We start from the raw sequence: 20,404 nt of genomic DNA on the forward strand, positions 1-20,404 counted from the left end.
AGTATCAGTTCTCTTTCTGCTTCAGGAGGCCAATCAGAGAGCGTTCCAAGTGATTCTCTTCCGCAATTGGTCCCACTCACGTGAGGTATTGGCCAATTATAAAATTGTAATTTACAAAAAAATAAGAGTTGTTATTTTCAACAACAGCCATTGGTCAAACTATACTCAGTACCTGTCATGTTAGCGTATTTTAGTAAGGCGGAACCCAAATCTATACGGATTGGTTCAGGGAAATCTGAGTGTACTCTGGTTTCGTATATGTAAGAAGATAATTTGCTGAAAAATGCGACATGGCTCCTTGCTATTGGCAATCCGACAGTCGCAGAATCATAACATTTCTATAATCACAAATAGGCTATTAATTGTAATAGCAGCCCATTCAGATCATGCCATTTTGTGTCCAATTTGAATATTTGACTCTGGGGTCACAAAATCGTCGGTACAGCCCTTTTAGACATAATTCCCTAAATGTCATGGCAAATCGTGACAGCAGCATGGATTGCACTGAATTTTGTAAGTGACCTAGTTACCTGACATCCATTCACAACAATTACATAAACTTTTATTTATTACGTACAAATAAAAATATGCAAAAAATCTAAATGATCAAACAAGAAAGGAAATGCATTCATTAGACAAAATACTTTTTTTAATAAAAAACATGTTATTTTAAAATCTTCTGTGAGAAGCATCTTCCATCATCTTATTCAGGTCACTGATGTCAAAACATAAACTGACACCTGGGAATGTCTGAAGATAAAGAGGCAGGTTTCTGAAAAATAAGCAATGAGAGAAAATAATTATTGTTTAATCAGAATATTAATCAAAATTGTCATTAATCATATAATCTACATTTTCCAATTGTTTTCATTTTTTCATGCATCATATTACCGAGAGGAAAATGCCTCAGCTGATATTTGTGACTCTCTCCAACACGCTATGGCTTCTTCCTGGCGCCCAAGCCTCCGGTACACCTCCACTAGTCCCAATTTTATAACCTGTAAATCTAAGGGTACAAGAGGGATGACAATGTTTTCGGGTAATCATGACCAACAGCAATGAAAAGGTCTCATAACAAGAGATGTATACTATAGATAATGTTTCTGTTCTTTATGTTACTTATAAAGGTGGGCAGGGTTCTAATGATGTCAAATGGCATGTACTGTAGGGTTGCACAATTTGTGATAGGGTTTTTGAATGTCAATTAATTGGTGCAGTTCAATATTCCAAATCTCTTTAATTTGTGCCACCCATGATTGCGGTTGATTGGGGAGCACGCCTATTGCATAAGAAGTACAGCATCCACAACCTACTATGATGCTCACCAATCAGAATTTCTGTGCCCTTAACATACTACACATACCCACCAACCAGAAGTGGCATAGTCAAGGAGGATGGAATGAATATAAAAGACAACATTAACTGTGCACAATTATTGGTGCACTGGTGGTATGCCTGAATACACAGCCACAAGTCTATTCCAGTCAGTATACAACACCAAGGGCATTGTTAGTTAATATATAACATTTAACAATAGTTGCAATTCCCCATTGAAAAATTGGCCTTAGTTTGGCGAAGCCAGATGTAACATTTGCAAAGAAGGTAACCCCTGACCAGTTTATCCTTGACTGTATGAGCCCTTCTGAAGCTGACCCCTCAGAGGTTCTCATAAATATATGTACTGATGTATAACACACACCACCAAGCTACTGTTTCACAGCTAAAATGTGATCGATATGCCGGGGGAAAGTGATCAAGTACCTGTTATGGACTGTAGGCTAAGCTTCAGGTCCCGTAGTGCTTCCTTTAACTGACCCCTCTCCATAAAGCTGATCCCTCTGCCGGCAAGAGCCAGGCCCCGTAGTCTCTGCAAAGTCTTCATCTCAACTTCATAGTCTCTGTGGTTCCCAACCACTGTCCCTAATATATACAGTATATTGTATATTGATATATTTAAAAAAAAAAATGAATTCTCAAACAAAATGAAAAATGAAAAATGAAATGAAAAAGATCAAGAAGCAGGAATACAAACCTGCACTTTTAAGGGACACTTTGGCCAGCCAGTTTAAGTTCAGGGACCTAAAACAAAACATACCTTTTTCATGGCTTAAAACTGCTGGGTATTTTAAACACTCTTAAACATTTATTTTAAGCAAGCACTCCTTTCAGTTGTTCAGAGAACAAGTGACTTTGAATATAGTTTCATATCACGTCTAATTCTTACCTTGTGAAACTGGCCACTGATTCTTTGGTGTCTTTCATCTTACAGTAGGCCAGGCCCTGAAGGTAGTGGGCAGCTGCAGCCCATAGCACATTCTCTAGTCTCTCATGCTTCATGGATTTTGAGTGGCCCTCCATTGAGAAAAGCAAATGCTCCTCTGACAGATCGACTACTAATTTCTCCGGAATCAGGTTCATGGTCTTAGTGATGACATCCTCACAGACTGTAATGACATCCCACATCCTTTTGGCTCTCAGCAAGGTAAAGGCAGCCTCAAGGTACACAACAGGGACTCTCAGAAAGGATGCATCACCTTCTGTAAGCACCTGCAAACGTTATTTGATAATGAGTATATTTGATATGTATATGTATTCCAAGTAACATTTGCTATTCAAAACGTAGTTATTGGAGAGGTCTATTCTTCAGCACAAAGCATATTGTTTTTTATACTGTGCATTTTGTTTACATCATGTCTTGCAGGCTGTGTGATATCTGATTGCAGTGATGACATCAGATCCAGATAAAGTTCAACCGCCTCTGAGATTCTGAAGAATACAAACAGGAAGTTTAATGTACACAAATTCTTATGGGCACTTCACGATACATCTCTGCTTTGCCCAGATGCTTTAAACCCCACCTGTCATGCAGAGCACATGTGTATGCCAGACAGTGCAAGATCAGCTGAGTAGCGGGCACCGCCAGAACAGAATCCATACATGTGCTGCTAAGCAGCACATCTGGAGAGATCACCATCACCCCGGTACTATCCATCGGTTGCTCTGCATGCTGAACCAGGGCCTAGGAAAGCACAAGAGACAGGGGCACCATTGTTTTACAGTTTCCTTACACCTGGTGTGCTGTCAGTAACCACCATGGCCTGAAATTGGAGAGCGACACCAACACCTCCAGTTAAGTTGGGTCACTTACCGAGTGGAGCAAGCGCAGGGCCTCAATTTCAGCCTGGGTGTTCTTTAACTGCCTGTACACCAGTGCACTCTGGTAAAGTGCACTATGGCAGCTAAAGTCTACCTCCAGAGCTTTTCTGTAAGACTGTAGAGAGCTCTGAGGCTGGTTCTGTAATCAAATGTCATACATGATCATGTTAATGGCATTTTATTTCACTATACATATCATCATCATCATCATCATCATCATCATCATCAACACCAAATGATTGTCGTCAACAACAACAACAACAATAGCTACAATACAATGATAACGTTATATTAAGAACTTGAAATCGATGACCCTGAAGCCTGTCTCACCAGCTTGGCGAAGGCAAATCCAGTAAGTGTATGGACCTGGGCCAGGAGAGCCCTGGGGGCAGGCAAGGACACGGCTTCAAGGCAAGCCACAAGAGCTGCAGAGTAGTTCTCTTGCTTCATGCTTTCCAAACCTAAGAGATAAGGTAAAACTCTGTTTCATAGCCAAATAGAAACTTTCACATATTTGTTCAATAGTTGTTCTAAATGTCCAAATGTATATCTATCTGTTATAGACATGAACGTCTTTGTCTGTGTGTGTGTGTGCGTGCGTGCGTGCATATGAGTTATTCGCATTTCCATCAAATACTATATTTTTATCAAACTTGACAGGTGTCTTGCTACCAGCACAAGTAAGTGCAGTGCCAAGTTTGACGTTGTTTGGAAAAGAAAAGCAAAACATATCGTTAAATGTATCTGTAAAAGAAGCGCAATGGCTTTTGCCGCTCTACTGTAGCCACTCCCCTTCTCACACAGCACTGTACCAGTGAGGACAGAAGCAGAGCTTTGGCAGAACTAAATCAGTACACAAAGAAAGTAAGAAGTCAACCGAGTGCAAGATGTTTGGATGAATACCATGTCTGACCTCAACAATAAAGACTGCCTCTGTACGCGGTCTGAGCAGTGGCTTTTCAAAACGACGTAAAATGTTGTGTAATAAACTGACACTTGAATTTGCACGCCTGTCATGTTATCTGTCAAAAAAAAATGTCTTCATTCTATTTGTAAAGCAGGCCTACCTGCTGGCATGTAATTGGGTACAGGTTTTCTACAGGAATAGCATGTTTGAATGGGCACGGCACTACTTTGCTACATATCTATATCAGTATGCTGTACTGTGCAGGTACTGTACCCTCAACAAGGATGGTACAGATTTGCAGGAGGTCTTTGAGTTCTCTGGCTGTTATAGCAACTAGAAGGTTGGAGTTCTCCTTGTCTGACAGCCTGAGCTTTTGTATTCCTGCACGGAGGCCCTGTGATGGAACTGTAACTTCTTCCTGAGACAAAAACAAATGTTAAGAGTCAGTAATAGTATCAGTAACAGTAATTAATAAGATCTGTTGGTTTATTTATTTAGCATTTAACGATGAACAATATTATTAAAAGCCTGTGAACTTTTCTCTGACCTGAGTGACATCCCTCAGCATTTGGTGAATGCTCTTCATTTGACAGGAGGCCAATAACAGAGCCCACTGCACACACAACAAGTTGTGAAGGCAGGACAGGTGAGCCGTGTTGCTGAAGGATTTCAATGTGATATTCCATAACGTGACAGGGTCCCTGGTAGATGTCTGACAGCCAATAGCTTCATGGGCTGCGAAAGGAGACATTACAGCGGGGGAAACAAGTATTGAACACGTCAACATTTTCAACATCAGTAAGTATTCTTTCAGTGGCTATTCACATGAAATTTCCACCAGACAATAGTATTAACGTAGGTAATCCACACATAATAAAAAAAATCAAAACATTAATGTCCAAAAGTAGTTATGAATAAAAAGGAACATTTCTGTACATACCAATGTACTCAATATACTGGATATATATAGCCTTTACAACAAACAAACATTCTTTGCACTTCACTGTAGCCAATGAAATCAGCACAACAGTGTGGGAGCCCTCATTCTTTCACACAAACTTACGCTACACAGACCACTTTGAGGTGCGAGCCATTTTTTGGTTTGTGGTTGATTTGACCATCAGTTAACTTCAAAACTGGCACTTTATTTTGGATAGACTATATAAATACACCGTAGGAGTGATTGACGTAAAGAAAATCAACTGGAGTAACTCAACATTTGACACCTCCGATATGTTTAGTGTACTAAAGACGTCAAATAGCTTATAGTTAATTGATAGTCAATGAGCTAGAAGTGAACATACATAGATTGCTATAAAAACTGTGCTTTCATTATACAGCTAAACACGACAAAATACTTTTATAACCTTTGCCAGCTTACTATGAGATCCCAATGGCAACGCAGCATTTGTTTACACCTCCAACAGCATGAGGTAGGCTTGTTACCTCCCAAAAATGGCCATAAATTGTGATTGGAGCCTTGTCAAAGAAAACTATCTGTAACACTTGTGGAACAGACAATAAAGTATTGTCTTATCCTACCTTATCTTATCTATTTTATCTTAAATGCCCATATTTTGTGTGAAAGAACAGTCTCTATGTGCATAGAATAATCGGTTTGAACTTGATATTATGACTGGTGGCAATTTTTAGCACAAACTAGAACTTCACACATAGCCTAGCATACAATGTAGTCTATCTCCATAGGCAGCTCATAGTTCTCTATGAGCTGCTAGGAGACAAGACTTTGAAGCCCTGAAAACAGAAAAACTTCAGCCTATGGTTTGCATATAAACATTTACATACACTCATACTGTAGGCCTACCTCTGAGAAGAGTATTGGTGAGATTCTCTTGCACAGCACTCAACGTGGACAAATTGAAAGAGAACACAAGAGTGTTGTAGGCAACAGTCAACTCAAGTTGGATCAGCTCTATGTTAGCTGGAACACCTGTGGAGGGTGAACATATTATCTTCCGGTTTCGCTTAATGGTTCAGCACCTTCAAGTCAAAGTGTATTACAGACAGGCTACCTTGTATCATCTGGAGTAATTTGAGGCTCCCCATATGACACCTTTCTCTAATGCCCTGCTGCTGATTCCCGCCTATTCGTCTGTCTGACAGCTGAAATAAAGTAAATTATATCGAAACAAAACATAACGTTGTCATATTATTACCATACATGTTACAATAATAGGCTACTTTGAACATGTTAGCTATGATCCATTTTCGTTAACGTTACCTTCCATTCTTTCACTACGAAGTTGTTTTGTTGTGTCCATTTGTCTATAAGACTAGCGTCCATGTCTTTTGTTTGAGGCAATCCCCGTTTAAATGCAATTAAAAATGTTTTGCTTCATCCAACATCACAACAGTTACAGAATCATTTCCAAGTTTCCCTCTTCCAGCAGTCGTCACAGCATCACTGGCTTTATGTAACATTACTGCCATCTGCTGTTGTGGAGACGTGCCGCTGGAACAGACACAAAAACAAACCGGGATTTACCCATGGATTTGTGCACGATACCCTAAAGCAGGGGTTCTCAATGTTTTTGGTTCCAAAGGACTTTTTTGGAGAACAACATTTTCCGAGGACCCCCGAACAGCCTTGACCTACTAACAGTTTGTAGTATTCCATGTTTTTTGGCAGATGAGTGACTGGTCTTTTGTCAGTTTTGCCATCAACTGGCAACATGATTGGGTATGAAAAAGTGCATCCCAGAATGGCAGTCTCTTAGACGTAAAGATGTAGAGGTATTCCTCACTGTGTTTTTCATATTGCAATGCAGACCTATAGGTCTACTCAGAATGATGAGTGGAAAAATTTATTTAGACTTGTCAGGTTTGCCCTCAACTGGCAACATGATTGGGTAGGCCTAGGTGCATCCCAGAATGGCAGAGTCTCTTAGGCTAGCTTTACACGACAACGATCTGAACACAATCCGCAAAAGTGGCGTTGCGTTCCCACTTTTTATTTTGCGTTTAGACGAGCGTCTTTGGGTGGAAATCTGCATGCACACGGTGACGCAAAAGTGTGTGAAATTTGATGTAGTATGCATGCCAGGTGGCTAGGTGATACTGTGGAGCACTGCCAAACAACAACTCCAAGAGCGCGCGCATGCGTTGAAACTTCCTTCTACTTTCTCCGTAGTAGCGCGAAATAGCCATAAGACTAAAAGAAAATAGCCCACCGTCAAAAACCAAATCATGGCTAAGAACCGAGGCAAGACAGACAACTTTGTCTGGACAGACGAGGAGGTCGAGCTATTGTTGCAAACGACGTTGGATCACAAGTAATTAATTCGCCTTCTCTGTTCTGATATATCAGTAATTACTCTGCTTATGTGCTGAAAGGACTCCTGAATAGCTATCAAAGCAGCTAAGGCCACTTGAATGTCTGACTGATGGAAATAATCGACATGTTTGTTATTTTTTGGCTGTACTGCACATGTATATGACGTCAACGCGTATGCGAGGATAGCCAGCGTGAGCAGCTCAGAGCACACTTTTGCGTTGTCAACCCTTTAGACGGGAACGCGACGGTGGAGCGTTTTTAAGATTTCCACTCTGGAGGGTGGGTTAATTTTTTTGCGTTTTTAAGCCCCAAAAACGCTGTCGCCGTCTAAACGAAAGGCACATCTGATAAAATATTTGGTCGGTTTCACCCGGGAGCGTTGTCGTGTAAAGCCAGCCTTACTCTGCACATTTTTTTTCTGATGTCATTCTCAGTTGCGGAGTGGCATTCAAATGAGTTCACGACAGTCATATTCAAATTTGCACTGGTCTCTTTAATTTTGAATGTGACTCAAGTGTCAAAGTCATTCACATGTCACTCAACCATGACAAATCAGATAAATGTGTTAAATGGGATCATTTGTATAGGTATTTAGACTTTTAGGTGGTGTATTTGAAGAATTTGTGGAATGTGTACAAAAAAAGTCAACTATTAGCCTATCGCAAGTATGAAGTGTAGCAATTCTTCTAGCCGATGGATGTTGACAGTTCTATTTAGTGGTACTGTAACAGGGTGGTCAGGGTAAACGCCCAAACACCCCATGTCTATAGCCTGACTACACCACCCTGGGGCCTAGCGCCTCAGGGAATCTTTAGGAGATTGAGACTTTTATTGAAACAGAGCTGCACAGGTTCTGTAAAGCATATGGAGACATGAATTCCTTAAACACAGTATTTATTAAACAAAAGAGACAACACAGACATTCGAACAGAGGGAGGGGTAACAAATAACGGAGACAGGCAGAGCTTGCCTGAGGGGGCAGGCTAATACCAAACACAGCAAGTCTATGAAAGTGTCACACAGTAGTGCAGCTCTCCACAGCAAGCAACTCGCAGTTAACACTCCGTTACACCAGTTCCCCAGCAGGTGACTAGCCCCCCCCATTAAAAACACTCCGCCTGCTCACAAAAGAATGACAGACAAAGACAATCAAACCAAAAGTAACAGACAAAATAGTAAATCAAACATCAAACAAAACTAAAGGAAGACAAGACAGCAGCCGACCAACTGTAGCAATCCGGTGACGCAGGCAACATCGCCCCTGCCGTGGTCCGGACAGGCAGGGCCCCCAGCTACAGTACACAGAACAATACACATTAAATCACAATGACAAAACTAGTACAAACAGAAACACTCAAAAAGATGGCATACCTGGTGGGAGGCTCTGGTGTGCGCGCACACACACACCATCTCGCAGCAGAGCCTACATTGTTGCTAGCCACCAAGCTCTTAAATAGGCTGCACTGGAGCCCGTTTACCAATTAAGGTCACTGCCCCTCCCCTCGTTAGTCAATTGGCAGGCCAGAGGGAAGACACAGGGGCAGCAGTCAGTCTATCCTACTACAGTACCTATCTATCTGAATTTGGGTGCGAAGGAGGACCTTTGTATTACTGCTGTATCAACAGATTGGAAGCAGGTGGTGTTCACTGTTTGCCCTTTAGACACAGACAACTGTGACACACTGATACTGTAGCCATGTGAACTTAAATAGGGGGCTCCCAGCACGATGACGTCGAGCATATGCACATTGTAGTCTCTAGCTGTCACGACCAAACGTTAGCGATTGGGTAAAATCAGGCCCAATCGTTTCAAACTTCAACAGAGTTCACGCCTCCTGCCTGAAATCGATTCTGAATGGAGTAGGTCCAGACCCTCTGTACAATATTAGTATGAGGGTTTGGTATGACCAGGCTAGGGGGACCATACAATAAATGAATACTGTATGTGTACATTTAGTGACACACAAATGCACGCATGAACACACGCAAAATCACACATAAAGATACTTGCACACACATGCAGGCACACACACACACACATAAAGGCCCACACACACAAGCACAGACAGACTGACAGACAGACAGACAGATACACACACACACACACACACACCATAACTCCCCCCACACACAGACACACACACACACACACACACACACACACACAAACGAACATGCACACTCACACAAACACACACACACACACACACTGACACATAAAACTAAAAAATAAAATGTAGGCAAACGCACACAGACACACACACATCATTAGGCCTACACCCCCACAAACACTCAGAAGCGAAAACTCACATAGAGAATTTTATGTATTTACGTAAATAAACGCATATGCCCATAACATGTTTAAGCCTAATGTTTGCCATGTTTCCGTCTCTGAAACACAAAATTGATGATGAAAACCATCTCTTCCAGTCAAGTCCATGGACTTACAAGTATTGTTTTAGTTGCCGTCAATGTCAAGTATGCCCTAGCCTAGGCTAATAAAGTAATAAAGTAATAAAGTTGAATCTAATCTAAGCCAAAGTGTTTACTGTGCAGTGTATGCATTTTGGTAATGAGGGAATAAACTATAAAGTGGCACTAGCCAACAAGTGTCCTAAAGTAGCCCACAAAACCTTTTCTTGTATTTTACTGTAACTCATAGGCAACACTAGCCTGGCAAGCCAAGCCAACACTGTTGCCAGTGACTTATAGGCCACTGTAACTGCCCTTTTAAAGTAGCCTTTCCGCAGATGTGTTTTCCCACATCATTAGGTTGGGAAGTTAGGTCTGGATTATTACTGTGTGTTGTGGCGCAGCATGCTCGAACCAATGTTTGGACCAATCAAATTGTCAGGGCAGGCTTTATACGATGATGATCAACACTAATATAATCAACCACGTCACCAAAGAGCGGTTTGGGTGAATAGACTTCTGAAGTTCGCCTACAAAAATGAACCCAAAATGCCATCTTTGCCCATAAATGGAGATCCGGATGTTACAGTTGTTCTTGATTGCCTCGACCTGCTTCAAGAAACTGGGAACCACTCTGTTTTCATCATCACTGTCTCAGCAGAGCGCAGACACCTCTTGCAAATATATGTTAACAGTTAACCCTTTCTCATTAGATTGACACATTTCCGCCGCCCTTTTGTAGAGCAGTTAATATAGATGTCACTCAAGCAGTCCAAACTTCATTGTTTTAGCTATAACCAAACAGAAATCATCTGTTCCTAAGTATTAGAAACTATATCAGTATACTATGAAATCACAGAGGCACCAGTTTGACACGCTCCTTCACACATATCTTCAATTAGCAATCAGTATGCAGGCCTTGAAATGTGCAGTGTCTGTGTTGTTATACTTAATGTCTAGATTTTATTCTTTTTTATACTCTAATAGATTTTTGTTCATAGGCCTATATTTTGTGTAATATTTACAGTATTTTTTTGTTTTCAGACACAGTTTGAAAAAAAGAATCAATGGAAACAATACAATTATCAATATCAACATAACGCATAATATTAAATGTTTTGGCACGGTTAGAGCCTTTTGCAAACAAAATGTGTCATTTTTATCATGAGTGCAGCCTGTGTGTTAACTGTTTTGCAAAATACGGAGTATGAGTTGACTGCTGCATCAAAGCAATCAAGAAAAACTGTGATTACTACCTATAAGTTGCATTGTAAGCTCTGTAGCAAAAATCCAAGTCTGCCATTTTACTGTAACGTACCGAAGATCACAGTACCCATTTGATGGTTGTAGGTTGTCCAATTGAGTGAAGGGTATTGTTTCCGGTTGAAACACGCATATTAAATTGGTGGCTCTGTTACTGCAGCAGGGGGGTACAAGTACTGGATGGATGGTTGGGCTGTTCTAGTGATCTTCTTTGCTGTCCTCACCACTCTCTGCAGGGCCTCTGGTTGGCAACAGAGCAATTGTCATACCTGACTGATAGTCTGATGGTTAGGATGCTCTCAATGGCACCACTGTAAAAAGTGGTGAGAAGGGGGAAGGTCATCTCTCCTCATACGGTGCAGGAAATCCGTTGGTTCCGTCAGAGTCCTCAGGTGGGAAAAAAGTTCAGTGTCGTTTGCATGATAGTCAAAGCCATGCAGCGAATGGTCTCACCTGTCCACCTGTCCCTGCCAAGATGCTGAAAGAACGCCCTTGAATGATAGGATTCAAACCAGTCAAGATCTTTCCCAGACATTCAGATGTAGAAAGAGATGAGAATGTCAAGGTTAATACAGTATATAACAGTATCAAAGGCTGCAGATACATCTAGTAGAATTAATACTGATGACTGAGCTACTCTCAATGTTTCAGTCACAGACAGAAGAGCACTTTCAGTAGAATGACCACTCTTGAAACCAGGGTCTAGGTTACTCTGGTCAAGAAAGTCATATTGCTTGAAGACCACTTTCTCCAAAACCTTTGACAAGAAAGGGAGACAGGTCTGTAGTTCTTCACACCAGTTGGATTAAGAGTACTTTTCTTCAGACAAAGATGTAACCCTTGCCCGTATAAAAGAAGAAGGAACTATTGCAGAACTGAGTGAAGTGTGTGTGACTGCAGTGCTGGTGCAATACTGTAAGAGTAGTCGGGACAGAATCCAAAGAGTACGTTGTTGGACAACCGCTTCCTAATCAAGAGGAGAGAGAGAATCCAGCAATGGCATCATGCCAACACATGGCAAAGCCCTATAGATTTTTTTCAATTAAAAATCTTGCAAAGTACCTGAAGTGAAGTAGCTGATGGCAGGGTCTTAATCTTGATCTCTGCCCTTAGGATTCCCTTGCCCTCACACACACACTTACATGCTCCCTCTACTAGCACGACCCCAGGCAGTTGGGTTGGCCCCTTGAGCCGTGGATCTACCCAAGGTCTGTCCCTTGGTGCTCCCCAACCCCTCTTTTGTATAGTATCTATTTATTTATTTTTCTTTTTCATTTATTTCTGGACACTTGAGCACAGTGAATTTCATTACTTATACATTATTTTATGAGTACATGACAATAAACTTGAACTTGAACTTGAACTTGAACTTGAACTTGATAGAATGCCTTTTTTTGCAAGTGTACAGTGGATGAAAAAGATGATAGCACAGACTGGTAGTTACTATACAGTTCCATATCTGGATTAATGCCATTTCCTCTCAGCAACTCTAAGTTCCTTTATACTGAGCTGTTTGTCAGCCCTGCATGACAGGGTTTAGAATGAGTGACGCTTGTGGAAAGAGAACATGTTGCAAGTCTGTAGCGTCATTAACATCAAGTGACAAGAATGAAGTCGGAGTGGGTAAAGCAGATGTCACTAATGTTGCAAAATGGTTGCTTGAGAGGCTTCTGAACAGAGACAAGAAAGCCTGCCCCGCCTCCTCAGGATTGTAGCCAAAAAGCATAATTGGTCGACAGCGCTGCAGGTGTGGCAGCATTCGTCTCTGTAAGCGCAAGCAAGTGAAGCAACAACTGTGAGGCCAGACGAATGAAGTCCGCTTTATTCACTATTGGCAATTTCACAACCCCACAGAAAAAGTAGGACATACTGGACTGAAGCTAAGTACTGCCTTTCAACATTAGGGTGCTTACTAACATGATTGGATACAGTTGATATGTAACACCGGTACAGCTTTTGGATGAGGAGAAGCTTCCCAGACAGTGTCAAGCTGAGTAAGAGCAACTTCTTTTCTTCTCAATGAGGATGTTATGTTTATCTATGGTCTTTCGGGGCCCCACCGTTGACTTCAAGGCAGCATGACAATATAATTATTCACAGACAGAAACACAAGAGGTCAACTTTAAAGCTGAGGATGAGTCTGAAATGGAATACTTGTTCTATCCTCGCTATGTGTAAGTCTCATTTTCATGCTCACTTTCTCAGTGTGACAGTTCAACACATGACCTGCTGTTAACAATCAGATTCTTGTCTTATCCTCCGCAGGTGTGCATATCGTCCAGGGCTTATCGGTACACTTCAAAAATCCACATCCATTCTATGTTGCTCTGGGCAGGGAGCTAGTACTGGAGGCTTCCATTGAGAAGACACTTCCTGTTGAAAAGATCTTCATGGTAGCGTGGGAGTGCAATACTGCCTCAGGGTCTAGGAGACTGGCAACCTGGCAGAGCGACGCCGGTAAAACACAAGAAGCCAGAATCAGCATAGAGAACGGAGGAACTACTCTGAAGATCTCTGGTGTTCAGGAGTCTGACTTTGGTCGGTACACCATCACTGTCACTGACCAAGACGGGACACAGACATTAACAGAAAAAGAAGTTAGCAAAAGCGGTAAGGTGAATTGTCTTTGTAGTGCATCAGCCGTAAAGGGTGGGTGTAAAAATAGGTGCTTCCAACCGGTTTAGCAGCATATTTGCATTCATCAGCACAAAGGCTAATACTACGGCTACTGTGAAGTCATACAACTGGTTTCTTTGAATATGGTGCCACTTGACAGATAATTTACAGTATACATTGATGCTGTAAATATTATAGGACACACACTTTACACAAGTCCAGTAACTTAAATGGGTATTGTAGCCCACAATCATACAGTAAAGTGCTGGAAACAACTTGTGGTTGCAATAAAGACGCATGCAAAGTGTGGCCTTTTCCCTTGTACATGTACTGTTTGAAATGCACCTGTCTCCTTTATGGCATGCCTCATGAAATGGGCTTTTGCATACAGGTCAGGTCATCCAAGGTAAGGTCTTTGCATAGCTGTGGAACGTGGGGTTGTTTGGAGCACTGCAGCCTTGCTAGAAAAGCACACATCACAGCAACCCTTGCCAGATGACGAAAATACATAATACAATACATTACAACATTTAAAAAAATATGTAGTATCAAATCATCTTCCCAAAGCTTCGGGTCTTTGTGTTGTATTCTGCCAGTTAAATTCAGTGTGTAGGAGTTTTTTGCAATGACAAACTTAATTAAAAAAAAAACTTGCTCATAGTTCAATTTGTCATACGCCCTCAGAGAAACCTCCAGAGGCCTCTGTTGAACTCCGGTGTGATGTGTCTGGTGAGAGAGCCCATTGGGACAGTCCTGTGGTCACATGGCTGATTGACGGTGTGGAGGTGACCAATCAGACGGCTAATGTATCTGATGGAGGAAGCAGACTCCACCTTCAGGAGGTAACGGGCCATAACTACACCTGCATCAGTAACAGCAGCTTGGGAACCAGTGTGGCTCAATTCATCATACCAGGTATAAAAAAAACAAACAATTGTCCATTTCAGAAAATAGCAGTGCATCAGTGGTGTAATTTGCATGTTTTCATTTTCTAGATTCTTCAGAGTTTAACAAAGCTGGTTCATTATGCGATGCCGCAAAAGCCGCAATTGTCTTATGGGTTGTCTTGGTTATTGCGCTGATTGTAATAGGGATATTCTATCTGAAGTAAGATTACAGAATTTACAATATTCTTACATTAATGGCATATCAAAGGAAATGTACTTCCTATTTATTCATGTAATTTTATTTCTTAGGAGAAAAAATGACAAGGGTCGATACAACAGTGCACCATCCTAGGGTCTCTGTTTACCTCAGGCCACAGTTGTGACTAATATGAATGGACTGTGGCCCGTGCAGCACCGTACCACGTTTGGACTCGCAGTGCTCATGGGAACCCAAGTTTGATTCTGGCCTGAGGTCATGTTCCGATCCCAGCCAATCTGTTAATTTGAATGATGACCACCAACTCATTCGAATGTCACTCGGCAACCATAAGATGACATCAGAAAAATGTGCAGTGGTCTGCAGTGTAAATGTACATCTTCAGTTATGTCCTCAGTCTTTTTCACTGAATTACAATTGTGTGATGTCAGAATGTGTGTTTATGCATATGATAATTATGGGAAAAGGTAATCAATTTATTTATTCACTTATTCACTTTATTCACTTATTCGGTTGGAGCCCAGGAAGGAAGTAATTCTCAAAAACAGTATTCAAGTATTTGTTTACGTTTTAAGACCCAGACATTTTCACATCTCAGAAACTGTTCACCAGCATTTCATTTAATGTGAAACCTTGTTTTTAATCTACAGGCCGGTGCAATTCTGTTATTTCTGTTACTATAAAAGTCTGTTACTTCTGTAGAAGGACACAAATATGCCATTCATACAGGGAATTTTGTTTACCTTGTGGCTACACTATATTGACTTCCAAGATAGCTTTGGCACTGACCAAAAACAATTGACCATTTCAGAAAATAGCAGTATCAGTTGTGTAATTTGCATGTTTTCATTTTTTAAATCCTTGAAGTATAACAAACCTGGTCCACCATACTGCACTGATCTAATTGGGGGCCAAGCAGCGAAGCTGCGAGGCAACCCATAGTGTTGCTCTGTTTTTGGGGGCCAAGCAGCGAAGCTGCGCAGACCCCATTGTGTTTGTTAGTTTTCTTATTATTATTATTATTATTATTATTATTATTATTATTATTATTATTATTATTATTATTATTATTATTATTCGTCTGCCATGGGAGTCTATGGCAGCCCATAGAACCGACTGGTGAAAAGTTGTGAAATTTGGCACACCGATTCGGGTCCCAACTCTAAGCACTTTCACCAATTTACAGACTCCAGACCTCAAACCTCTAGCGCCACCAACAGGTCAAAATGCATCAATTTGTCAACATCATTAATGCAAATATCTCTGAAATGTTTTGACCTATCAAGCTGAAACTTGCTCAGTGTATTAAGGCAAAAGGTATGGCCCCACCCACCAATTAACAAGACTTTTCCATTAACGCTGTAGCGCCACCAACAGACCAAGATCAGAACTTTCAAAAAGTTTCACAGGTCACAAATTTCATCCGATTCTCACCAAAATTTGTACACCCCATCTTCAGACCATGCCTTCTTCCCGAATTGCTTTTTGGAAGAATTGACAAAACAATTTGCGCGTAACAGCCAATCAAAATTGGCGGCGAAGCCGCCACACAGACATTAAACCCATATCTCTATGGAAGCCTTAGAACCATACAGTAAAAACTTCTGAAATTTAATACACATATTCCTCTATGGCCAATGACCACTTTCCCCAATTTACAGACTCTTAACCTTAAACCTCTAGCGCCACCAACAGGTCAAAATTAATCAATTTCTCAACAACATTAATGCAAATAACTCTAAAATGCTTAGACCTATCAAGCTGAAACTTGCTCAGTGTATTAACGCAAAAGGTATAGCCCCACCCACCAATTAACAAGACTTTTTCACAAACGCTGTAGCGCCACCAGCAGGACAAGGTCAAAAACGGTTAAAAAGTCTCACAGGTCACAAATTTCATCCGATTCTCACCAAAATTTGCACACACCATCTTTAGACCATGATTTATTATTGCCTTGCTTTATGGAACAATTGACGGAAGTGCTCGCCTGTAACAGCCAATCCAAATTGGCGGCGAAGCCGCCACACAGGAAGTGAACCTATCTCTGCAAGGCTTTCACATATCAAGACCAAACTTAGAACCTGGGCTCAGAACCCAATTAAGAGAAGCCTCAACAACTTTGGTGCCCTCTGACCACTGTGGGGGCGCTATAGTAACAGGAAGTAGGCTCATATCTCAGCAATGCTTTCACGTATCGAAACCAAACTTGGTATATGGACTTGGGACCCCACCCTGAGGACGCACAATACATTTGATGTACTCTGACCACTAGGGGCGCTATAATTGGCAAAACTTTCTCGTATCGACACCAAACTTGGTACATGGACTTGTGAGCACATCCTGAGGACCTACACTAAATTTGGTGACGTTTGACCACTAGGGGCGCTATAATTAACAAAACTTTCTCGCATCAACACCAAACTTGGTACGTGGACTTGTGAGCACATCCTGAGGACCTGCACTAAATTTGGTGACGTTTGACCACTAGGGGCGCTTTAATTAGCAAAACTTTCTCGCATCAACACCAAACTTGGTACGTGGACTTGTGACTCCATCAGAAGGACACTCAAGAAATTGGGTGACCTTTGACCTCTAGGGGGCGCTGTAATTCAGAAACATGCCTTTTGGCCTGTTTTGGGGGGGGTGGGGGGGGTGGGGGGTGACTTTCCCACATTTTCCCATGGACTTCCTGGATGACCACTACGTCTGTCCACCTGCCGGGTGGTGAGACACCTGGGATTGTCCGCTGCTGTGCCTCAGCCCGAGGCCATGTTAATCTTAGCAATGCCACAACCCTTTGAAAGGATGAAGTGGACTTACTCACTGTTAAACATCCTGCTAGTTCATTCTCTATATATAGCCCACTCTTACCAGAGTTGTCTCTGCGACGGTGTGTGGACGATTGAGAGCTGAGCATTGTGGGTAAATCACACTCAAAGAGTTTATTGGGGGCCAAGCAACAATATTAATGCAAATATCTCTGCTATGCTTGAACCTACCTGTAATTCAGAAACATGCCTTTTGGCCTGTAGGCCTGTTTTGGCCTTCAGGCCTTTACATACCTGATGGGAACTCTGGCCTTTTGACCTGCCTGCTTGGCCCCCACATTGCTGCTTGCAGCTATATTCTTATTATTATTATAGACTATAATTCTTCTGCCATTGAAGTCAATGGCAGCCCATAGAACCGACTGGTGAAAAGTTGTGAAATTTGGCACACCTATTCGGGTCACAACTCTAAGCACTTTCACCAATTTACAGACTCCAGACCTCAAACCTCTAGCGCCACCAACAGGTCAAAATGCATCAATTTGTCAACAACATTAATGCAAATATCTCTGAAATGTTTTGACCTATCAAGCTGAAACTTGCTCAGTGTATTAAGGCAAAAGGTATGGCCCCACCCACCAATTAACAAGACTTTTCCATTAACGCTGTAGCGCCACCAACAGACCAAGATCAGAACTTTCAAAAAGTTTCACAGGTCACAAATTTCATCCGATTCTCACCAAAATTTGTACACCCCATCTTCAGACCATGCCTTCTTCCTGAATTGCTTTTTGGAAGAATTGACAAAACAATTTGCGCGTAACAGCCAATCAAAATTGGCGGCGAAGCCGCCTCACAGACATTAAACCCATATCTCTATGGAAGCCTTAGAACCATACAGTAAAAACTTCTGAAATTTAATACACATATTCCTCTATGGCCAATGACCACTTTCCCCAATTTACAGACTCTTAACCTTAAACCTCTAGCGCCACCAACAGGTCAAAATTCATCAATTTCTCAACAACATTAATGCAAATAACTCTAAAATGCTTAGACCTATCAAGCTGAAACTTGCTCAGTGTATTAACGCAAAAGGTATAGCCCCACCCACCAATTAACAAGACTTTTTCACAAACGCTGTAGCGCCACCAGCAGGACAAGGTCAAAAACGGTTAAAAAGTTTCACAGGTCACAAATTTCATCCGATTCTCACCAAAACTTGCACACACCATCTTTGGACCATGATTTATTATTGCCTTGCTTTATGGAACAATTGACGGGAAGTGCTCGCCTGTAACAGCCAATCCAAATTGGCGACGAAGCCGCCACACAGGAAGTGAACCTATATCTCTGCAAGGCTTTCACATATCAAGACCAAACTTAGAACCTGGGCTCAGAACCCAATTAAGAGAAGCCTCAACAACTTTGGTGCCCTTTGACCACTGTGGGGGCGCTATAGTAACAGGAAGTAGGCTCATATCTCAGCAATGCTTTCACGTATCGAAACCAAACTTGGTATATGGACTTGGGACCCCACCCTGAGGACGCACAATACATTTGGTGTACTCTGACCACTAGGGGCGCTATAATTAGCAAAACTTTCTCGCATCAACACCAAACTTGGTATGTGGACTTGTGAGCACATCCTGAGGACCTGCACTAAATTTGGTGACGTTTGACCACTAGGGGCGCTATAATTAGCAAAACTTTCTCGCATCAACACCAAACTTTGTACGTGGACTTGTGACTCCATCAGAAGGACACTCAAGAAATTGGGTGACGTTTGACCTCTAGGGGGCGCTGTAATTCAGAAACATGCCTTTTGGCCTTCAGGCCTTTACATACCTGATGTAACAGCATCGAGTTACAGTGGCAACTCTGGCCTTTTGACCTGCCTGCTTGGCCCCCACATTGCTGCTTGCAGCTATATTTGTCATTGAAGTTGCTTTAGTCATTGCACTGCTTGCAATATTTTATATTACAATATTCTTGCATAAACTAGATGTAAATATGATCGCCACTCAGTCCTGCACATCCTCCTCGAAAATAAATCACGCTTGACATTCTCCTTCTCCTACTCTTGTAACTTTTGTATGCTTGTGTGTGCGTGTGTATGTGTCAACTGAAGACGAGTTATCCAAATTAATATTAGAATCACCAGGTATTAATAATGGCCATCCATTGGAATAGCAGACAGTAGAGTCTCTGTGTGTGTGTGTGTGTGTGTGTGTGTGTGTGTGTGTGTGTGTTCATGTGTGTGTGTGTGTGGATGTGAGTGTGCATGCATGCGTGTGTGACTGTGTGTGTACTGTATGTCCTCATCCTCCTCTACCAGCAGCCCATCGCTCAACACCACCATCTACAGGCCGATGGGTGTACAGTCACTAAATACTCAAATGAGGATAGGGGCGATTAAAGCAGTGTAATATTGCATTTTAATTTTCCACCGTGGGGTGAGGTGTGTGTGTGTGTGTGTGTGTGTGTGTGTGTGTGTGTGTGTGTGTGTGTGTGTGTGTGTGTGTGTGTGTGTGTGTGTGTGTGTGTGTGTGTGCGTGTGCGTGTGCGTGTGTGTGTGGAGCTGTCATAATTAATGAGCAGAGACAAGAAATAAATGAAATCATTCAATTAATTCATTTATCACTCTAAACCACCATGTAAACCAACTGTATCTAAACGGCAGTATTTATTGTCCTGCTATGCACCACCTGGCTATAATACTTGTATATCACATTGCAATTTCTGCTTTTTAGCACTTCTGATTATACGCAAACTGCATTTAGTTGTCTTTGTACTTGTACTCAGCACAATTACAATAAAGTTGAATCTAATCTAATCTGTATACTAGATTTACAAACAGCCACTGATGGTGCACATTTTATG

The 20,404-nt window shown here is 41.7% G+C and overlaps 2 protein-coding genes and 1 long non-coding RNA gene across 5 annotated transcripts; 1 reads left to right on the forward strand and 2 right to left on the reverse strand.

Moving 5' to 3' along the window:
• Positions 1-633: 633 nt before the first annotated feature.
• Positions 634-6,456, reverse strand: fancg (FA complementation group G). The gene is made up of 14 exons (XM_062543885.1): positions 6,306-6,456; positions 6,097-6,187; positions 5,889-6,014; positions 4,611-4,798; positions 4,337-4,481; positions 3,487-3,617; positions 3,149-3,295; positions 2,859-3,019; positions 2,688-2,766; positions 2,225-2,547; positions 2,033-2,079; positions 1,762-1,920; positions 892-1,006; positions 634-772 (listed from the first exon to the last, which is right to left on the reverse strand). The coding sequence occupies exons 1-14, from the start codon at positions 6,366-6,368 to the stop codon at positions 670-672; spliced, it is 1,878 nt and encodes a 625-aa protein (XP_062399869.1). The 5' UTR covers positions 6,369-6,456; the 3' UTR covers positions 634-669.
• Positions 6,457-8,235: 1,779 nt separating this feature from the next.
• LOC134089564 (uncharacterized) lies at positions 8,236-8,780 on the reverse strand. The gene is made up of 2 exons (XR_009940078.1): positions 8,730-8,780; positions 8,236-8,650 (listed from the first exon to the last, which is right to left on the reverse strand). It is a non-coding gene; the product is annotated as an uncharacterized LOC134089564 (long non-coding RNA).
• Positions 8,781-12,787: 4,007 nt separating this feature from the next.
• On the forward strand, positions 12,788-15,657 carry LOC134088803 (uncharacterized). Of its 3 annotated transcripts, none has more exons than XM_062542933.1 (6): positions 12,788-13,027; positions 13,134-13,207; positions 13,299-13,643; positions 14,334-14,564; positions 14,645-14,756; positions 14,846-15,657. In XM_062542933.1, exons 2-6 carry the CDS (start codon positions 13,168-13,170, stop codon positions 14,886-14,888), a joined length of 771 nt encoding a protein of 256 aa, XP_062398917.1. In that variant the 5' UTR covers positions 12,788-13,027; positions 13,134-13,167; the 3' UTR covers positions 14,889-15,657. The 3 variants fall into 3 exon arrangements, with proteins under 3 accessions (XP_062398917.1, XP_062398919.1, XP_062398918.1); XM_062542935.1 differs by having other exon boundaries at positions 14,654-14,756; XM_062542934.1 differs by having other exon boundaries at positions 12,788-13,207.
• The last annotated feature ends 4,747 nt before the right edge of the window (positions 15,658-20,404 follow it).

Source organism: Sardina pilchardus, chromosome 8 (genome assembly GCF_963854185.1).
Source record: "Sardina pilchardus chromosome 8, fSarPil1.1, whole genome shotgun sequence".
Taxonomy (NCBI): domain Eukaryota; kingdom Metazoa; phylum Chordata; class Actinopteri; order Clupeiformes; family Clupeidae; genus Sardina; species Sardina pilchardus.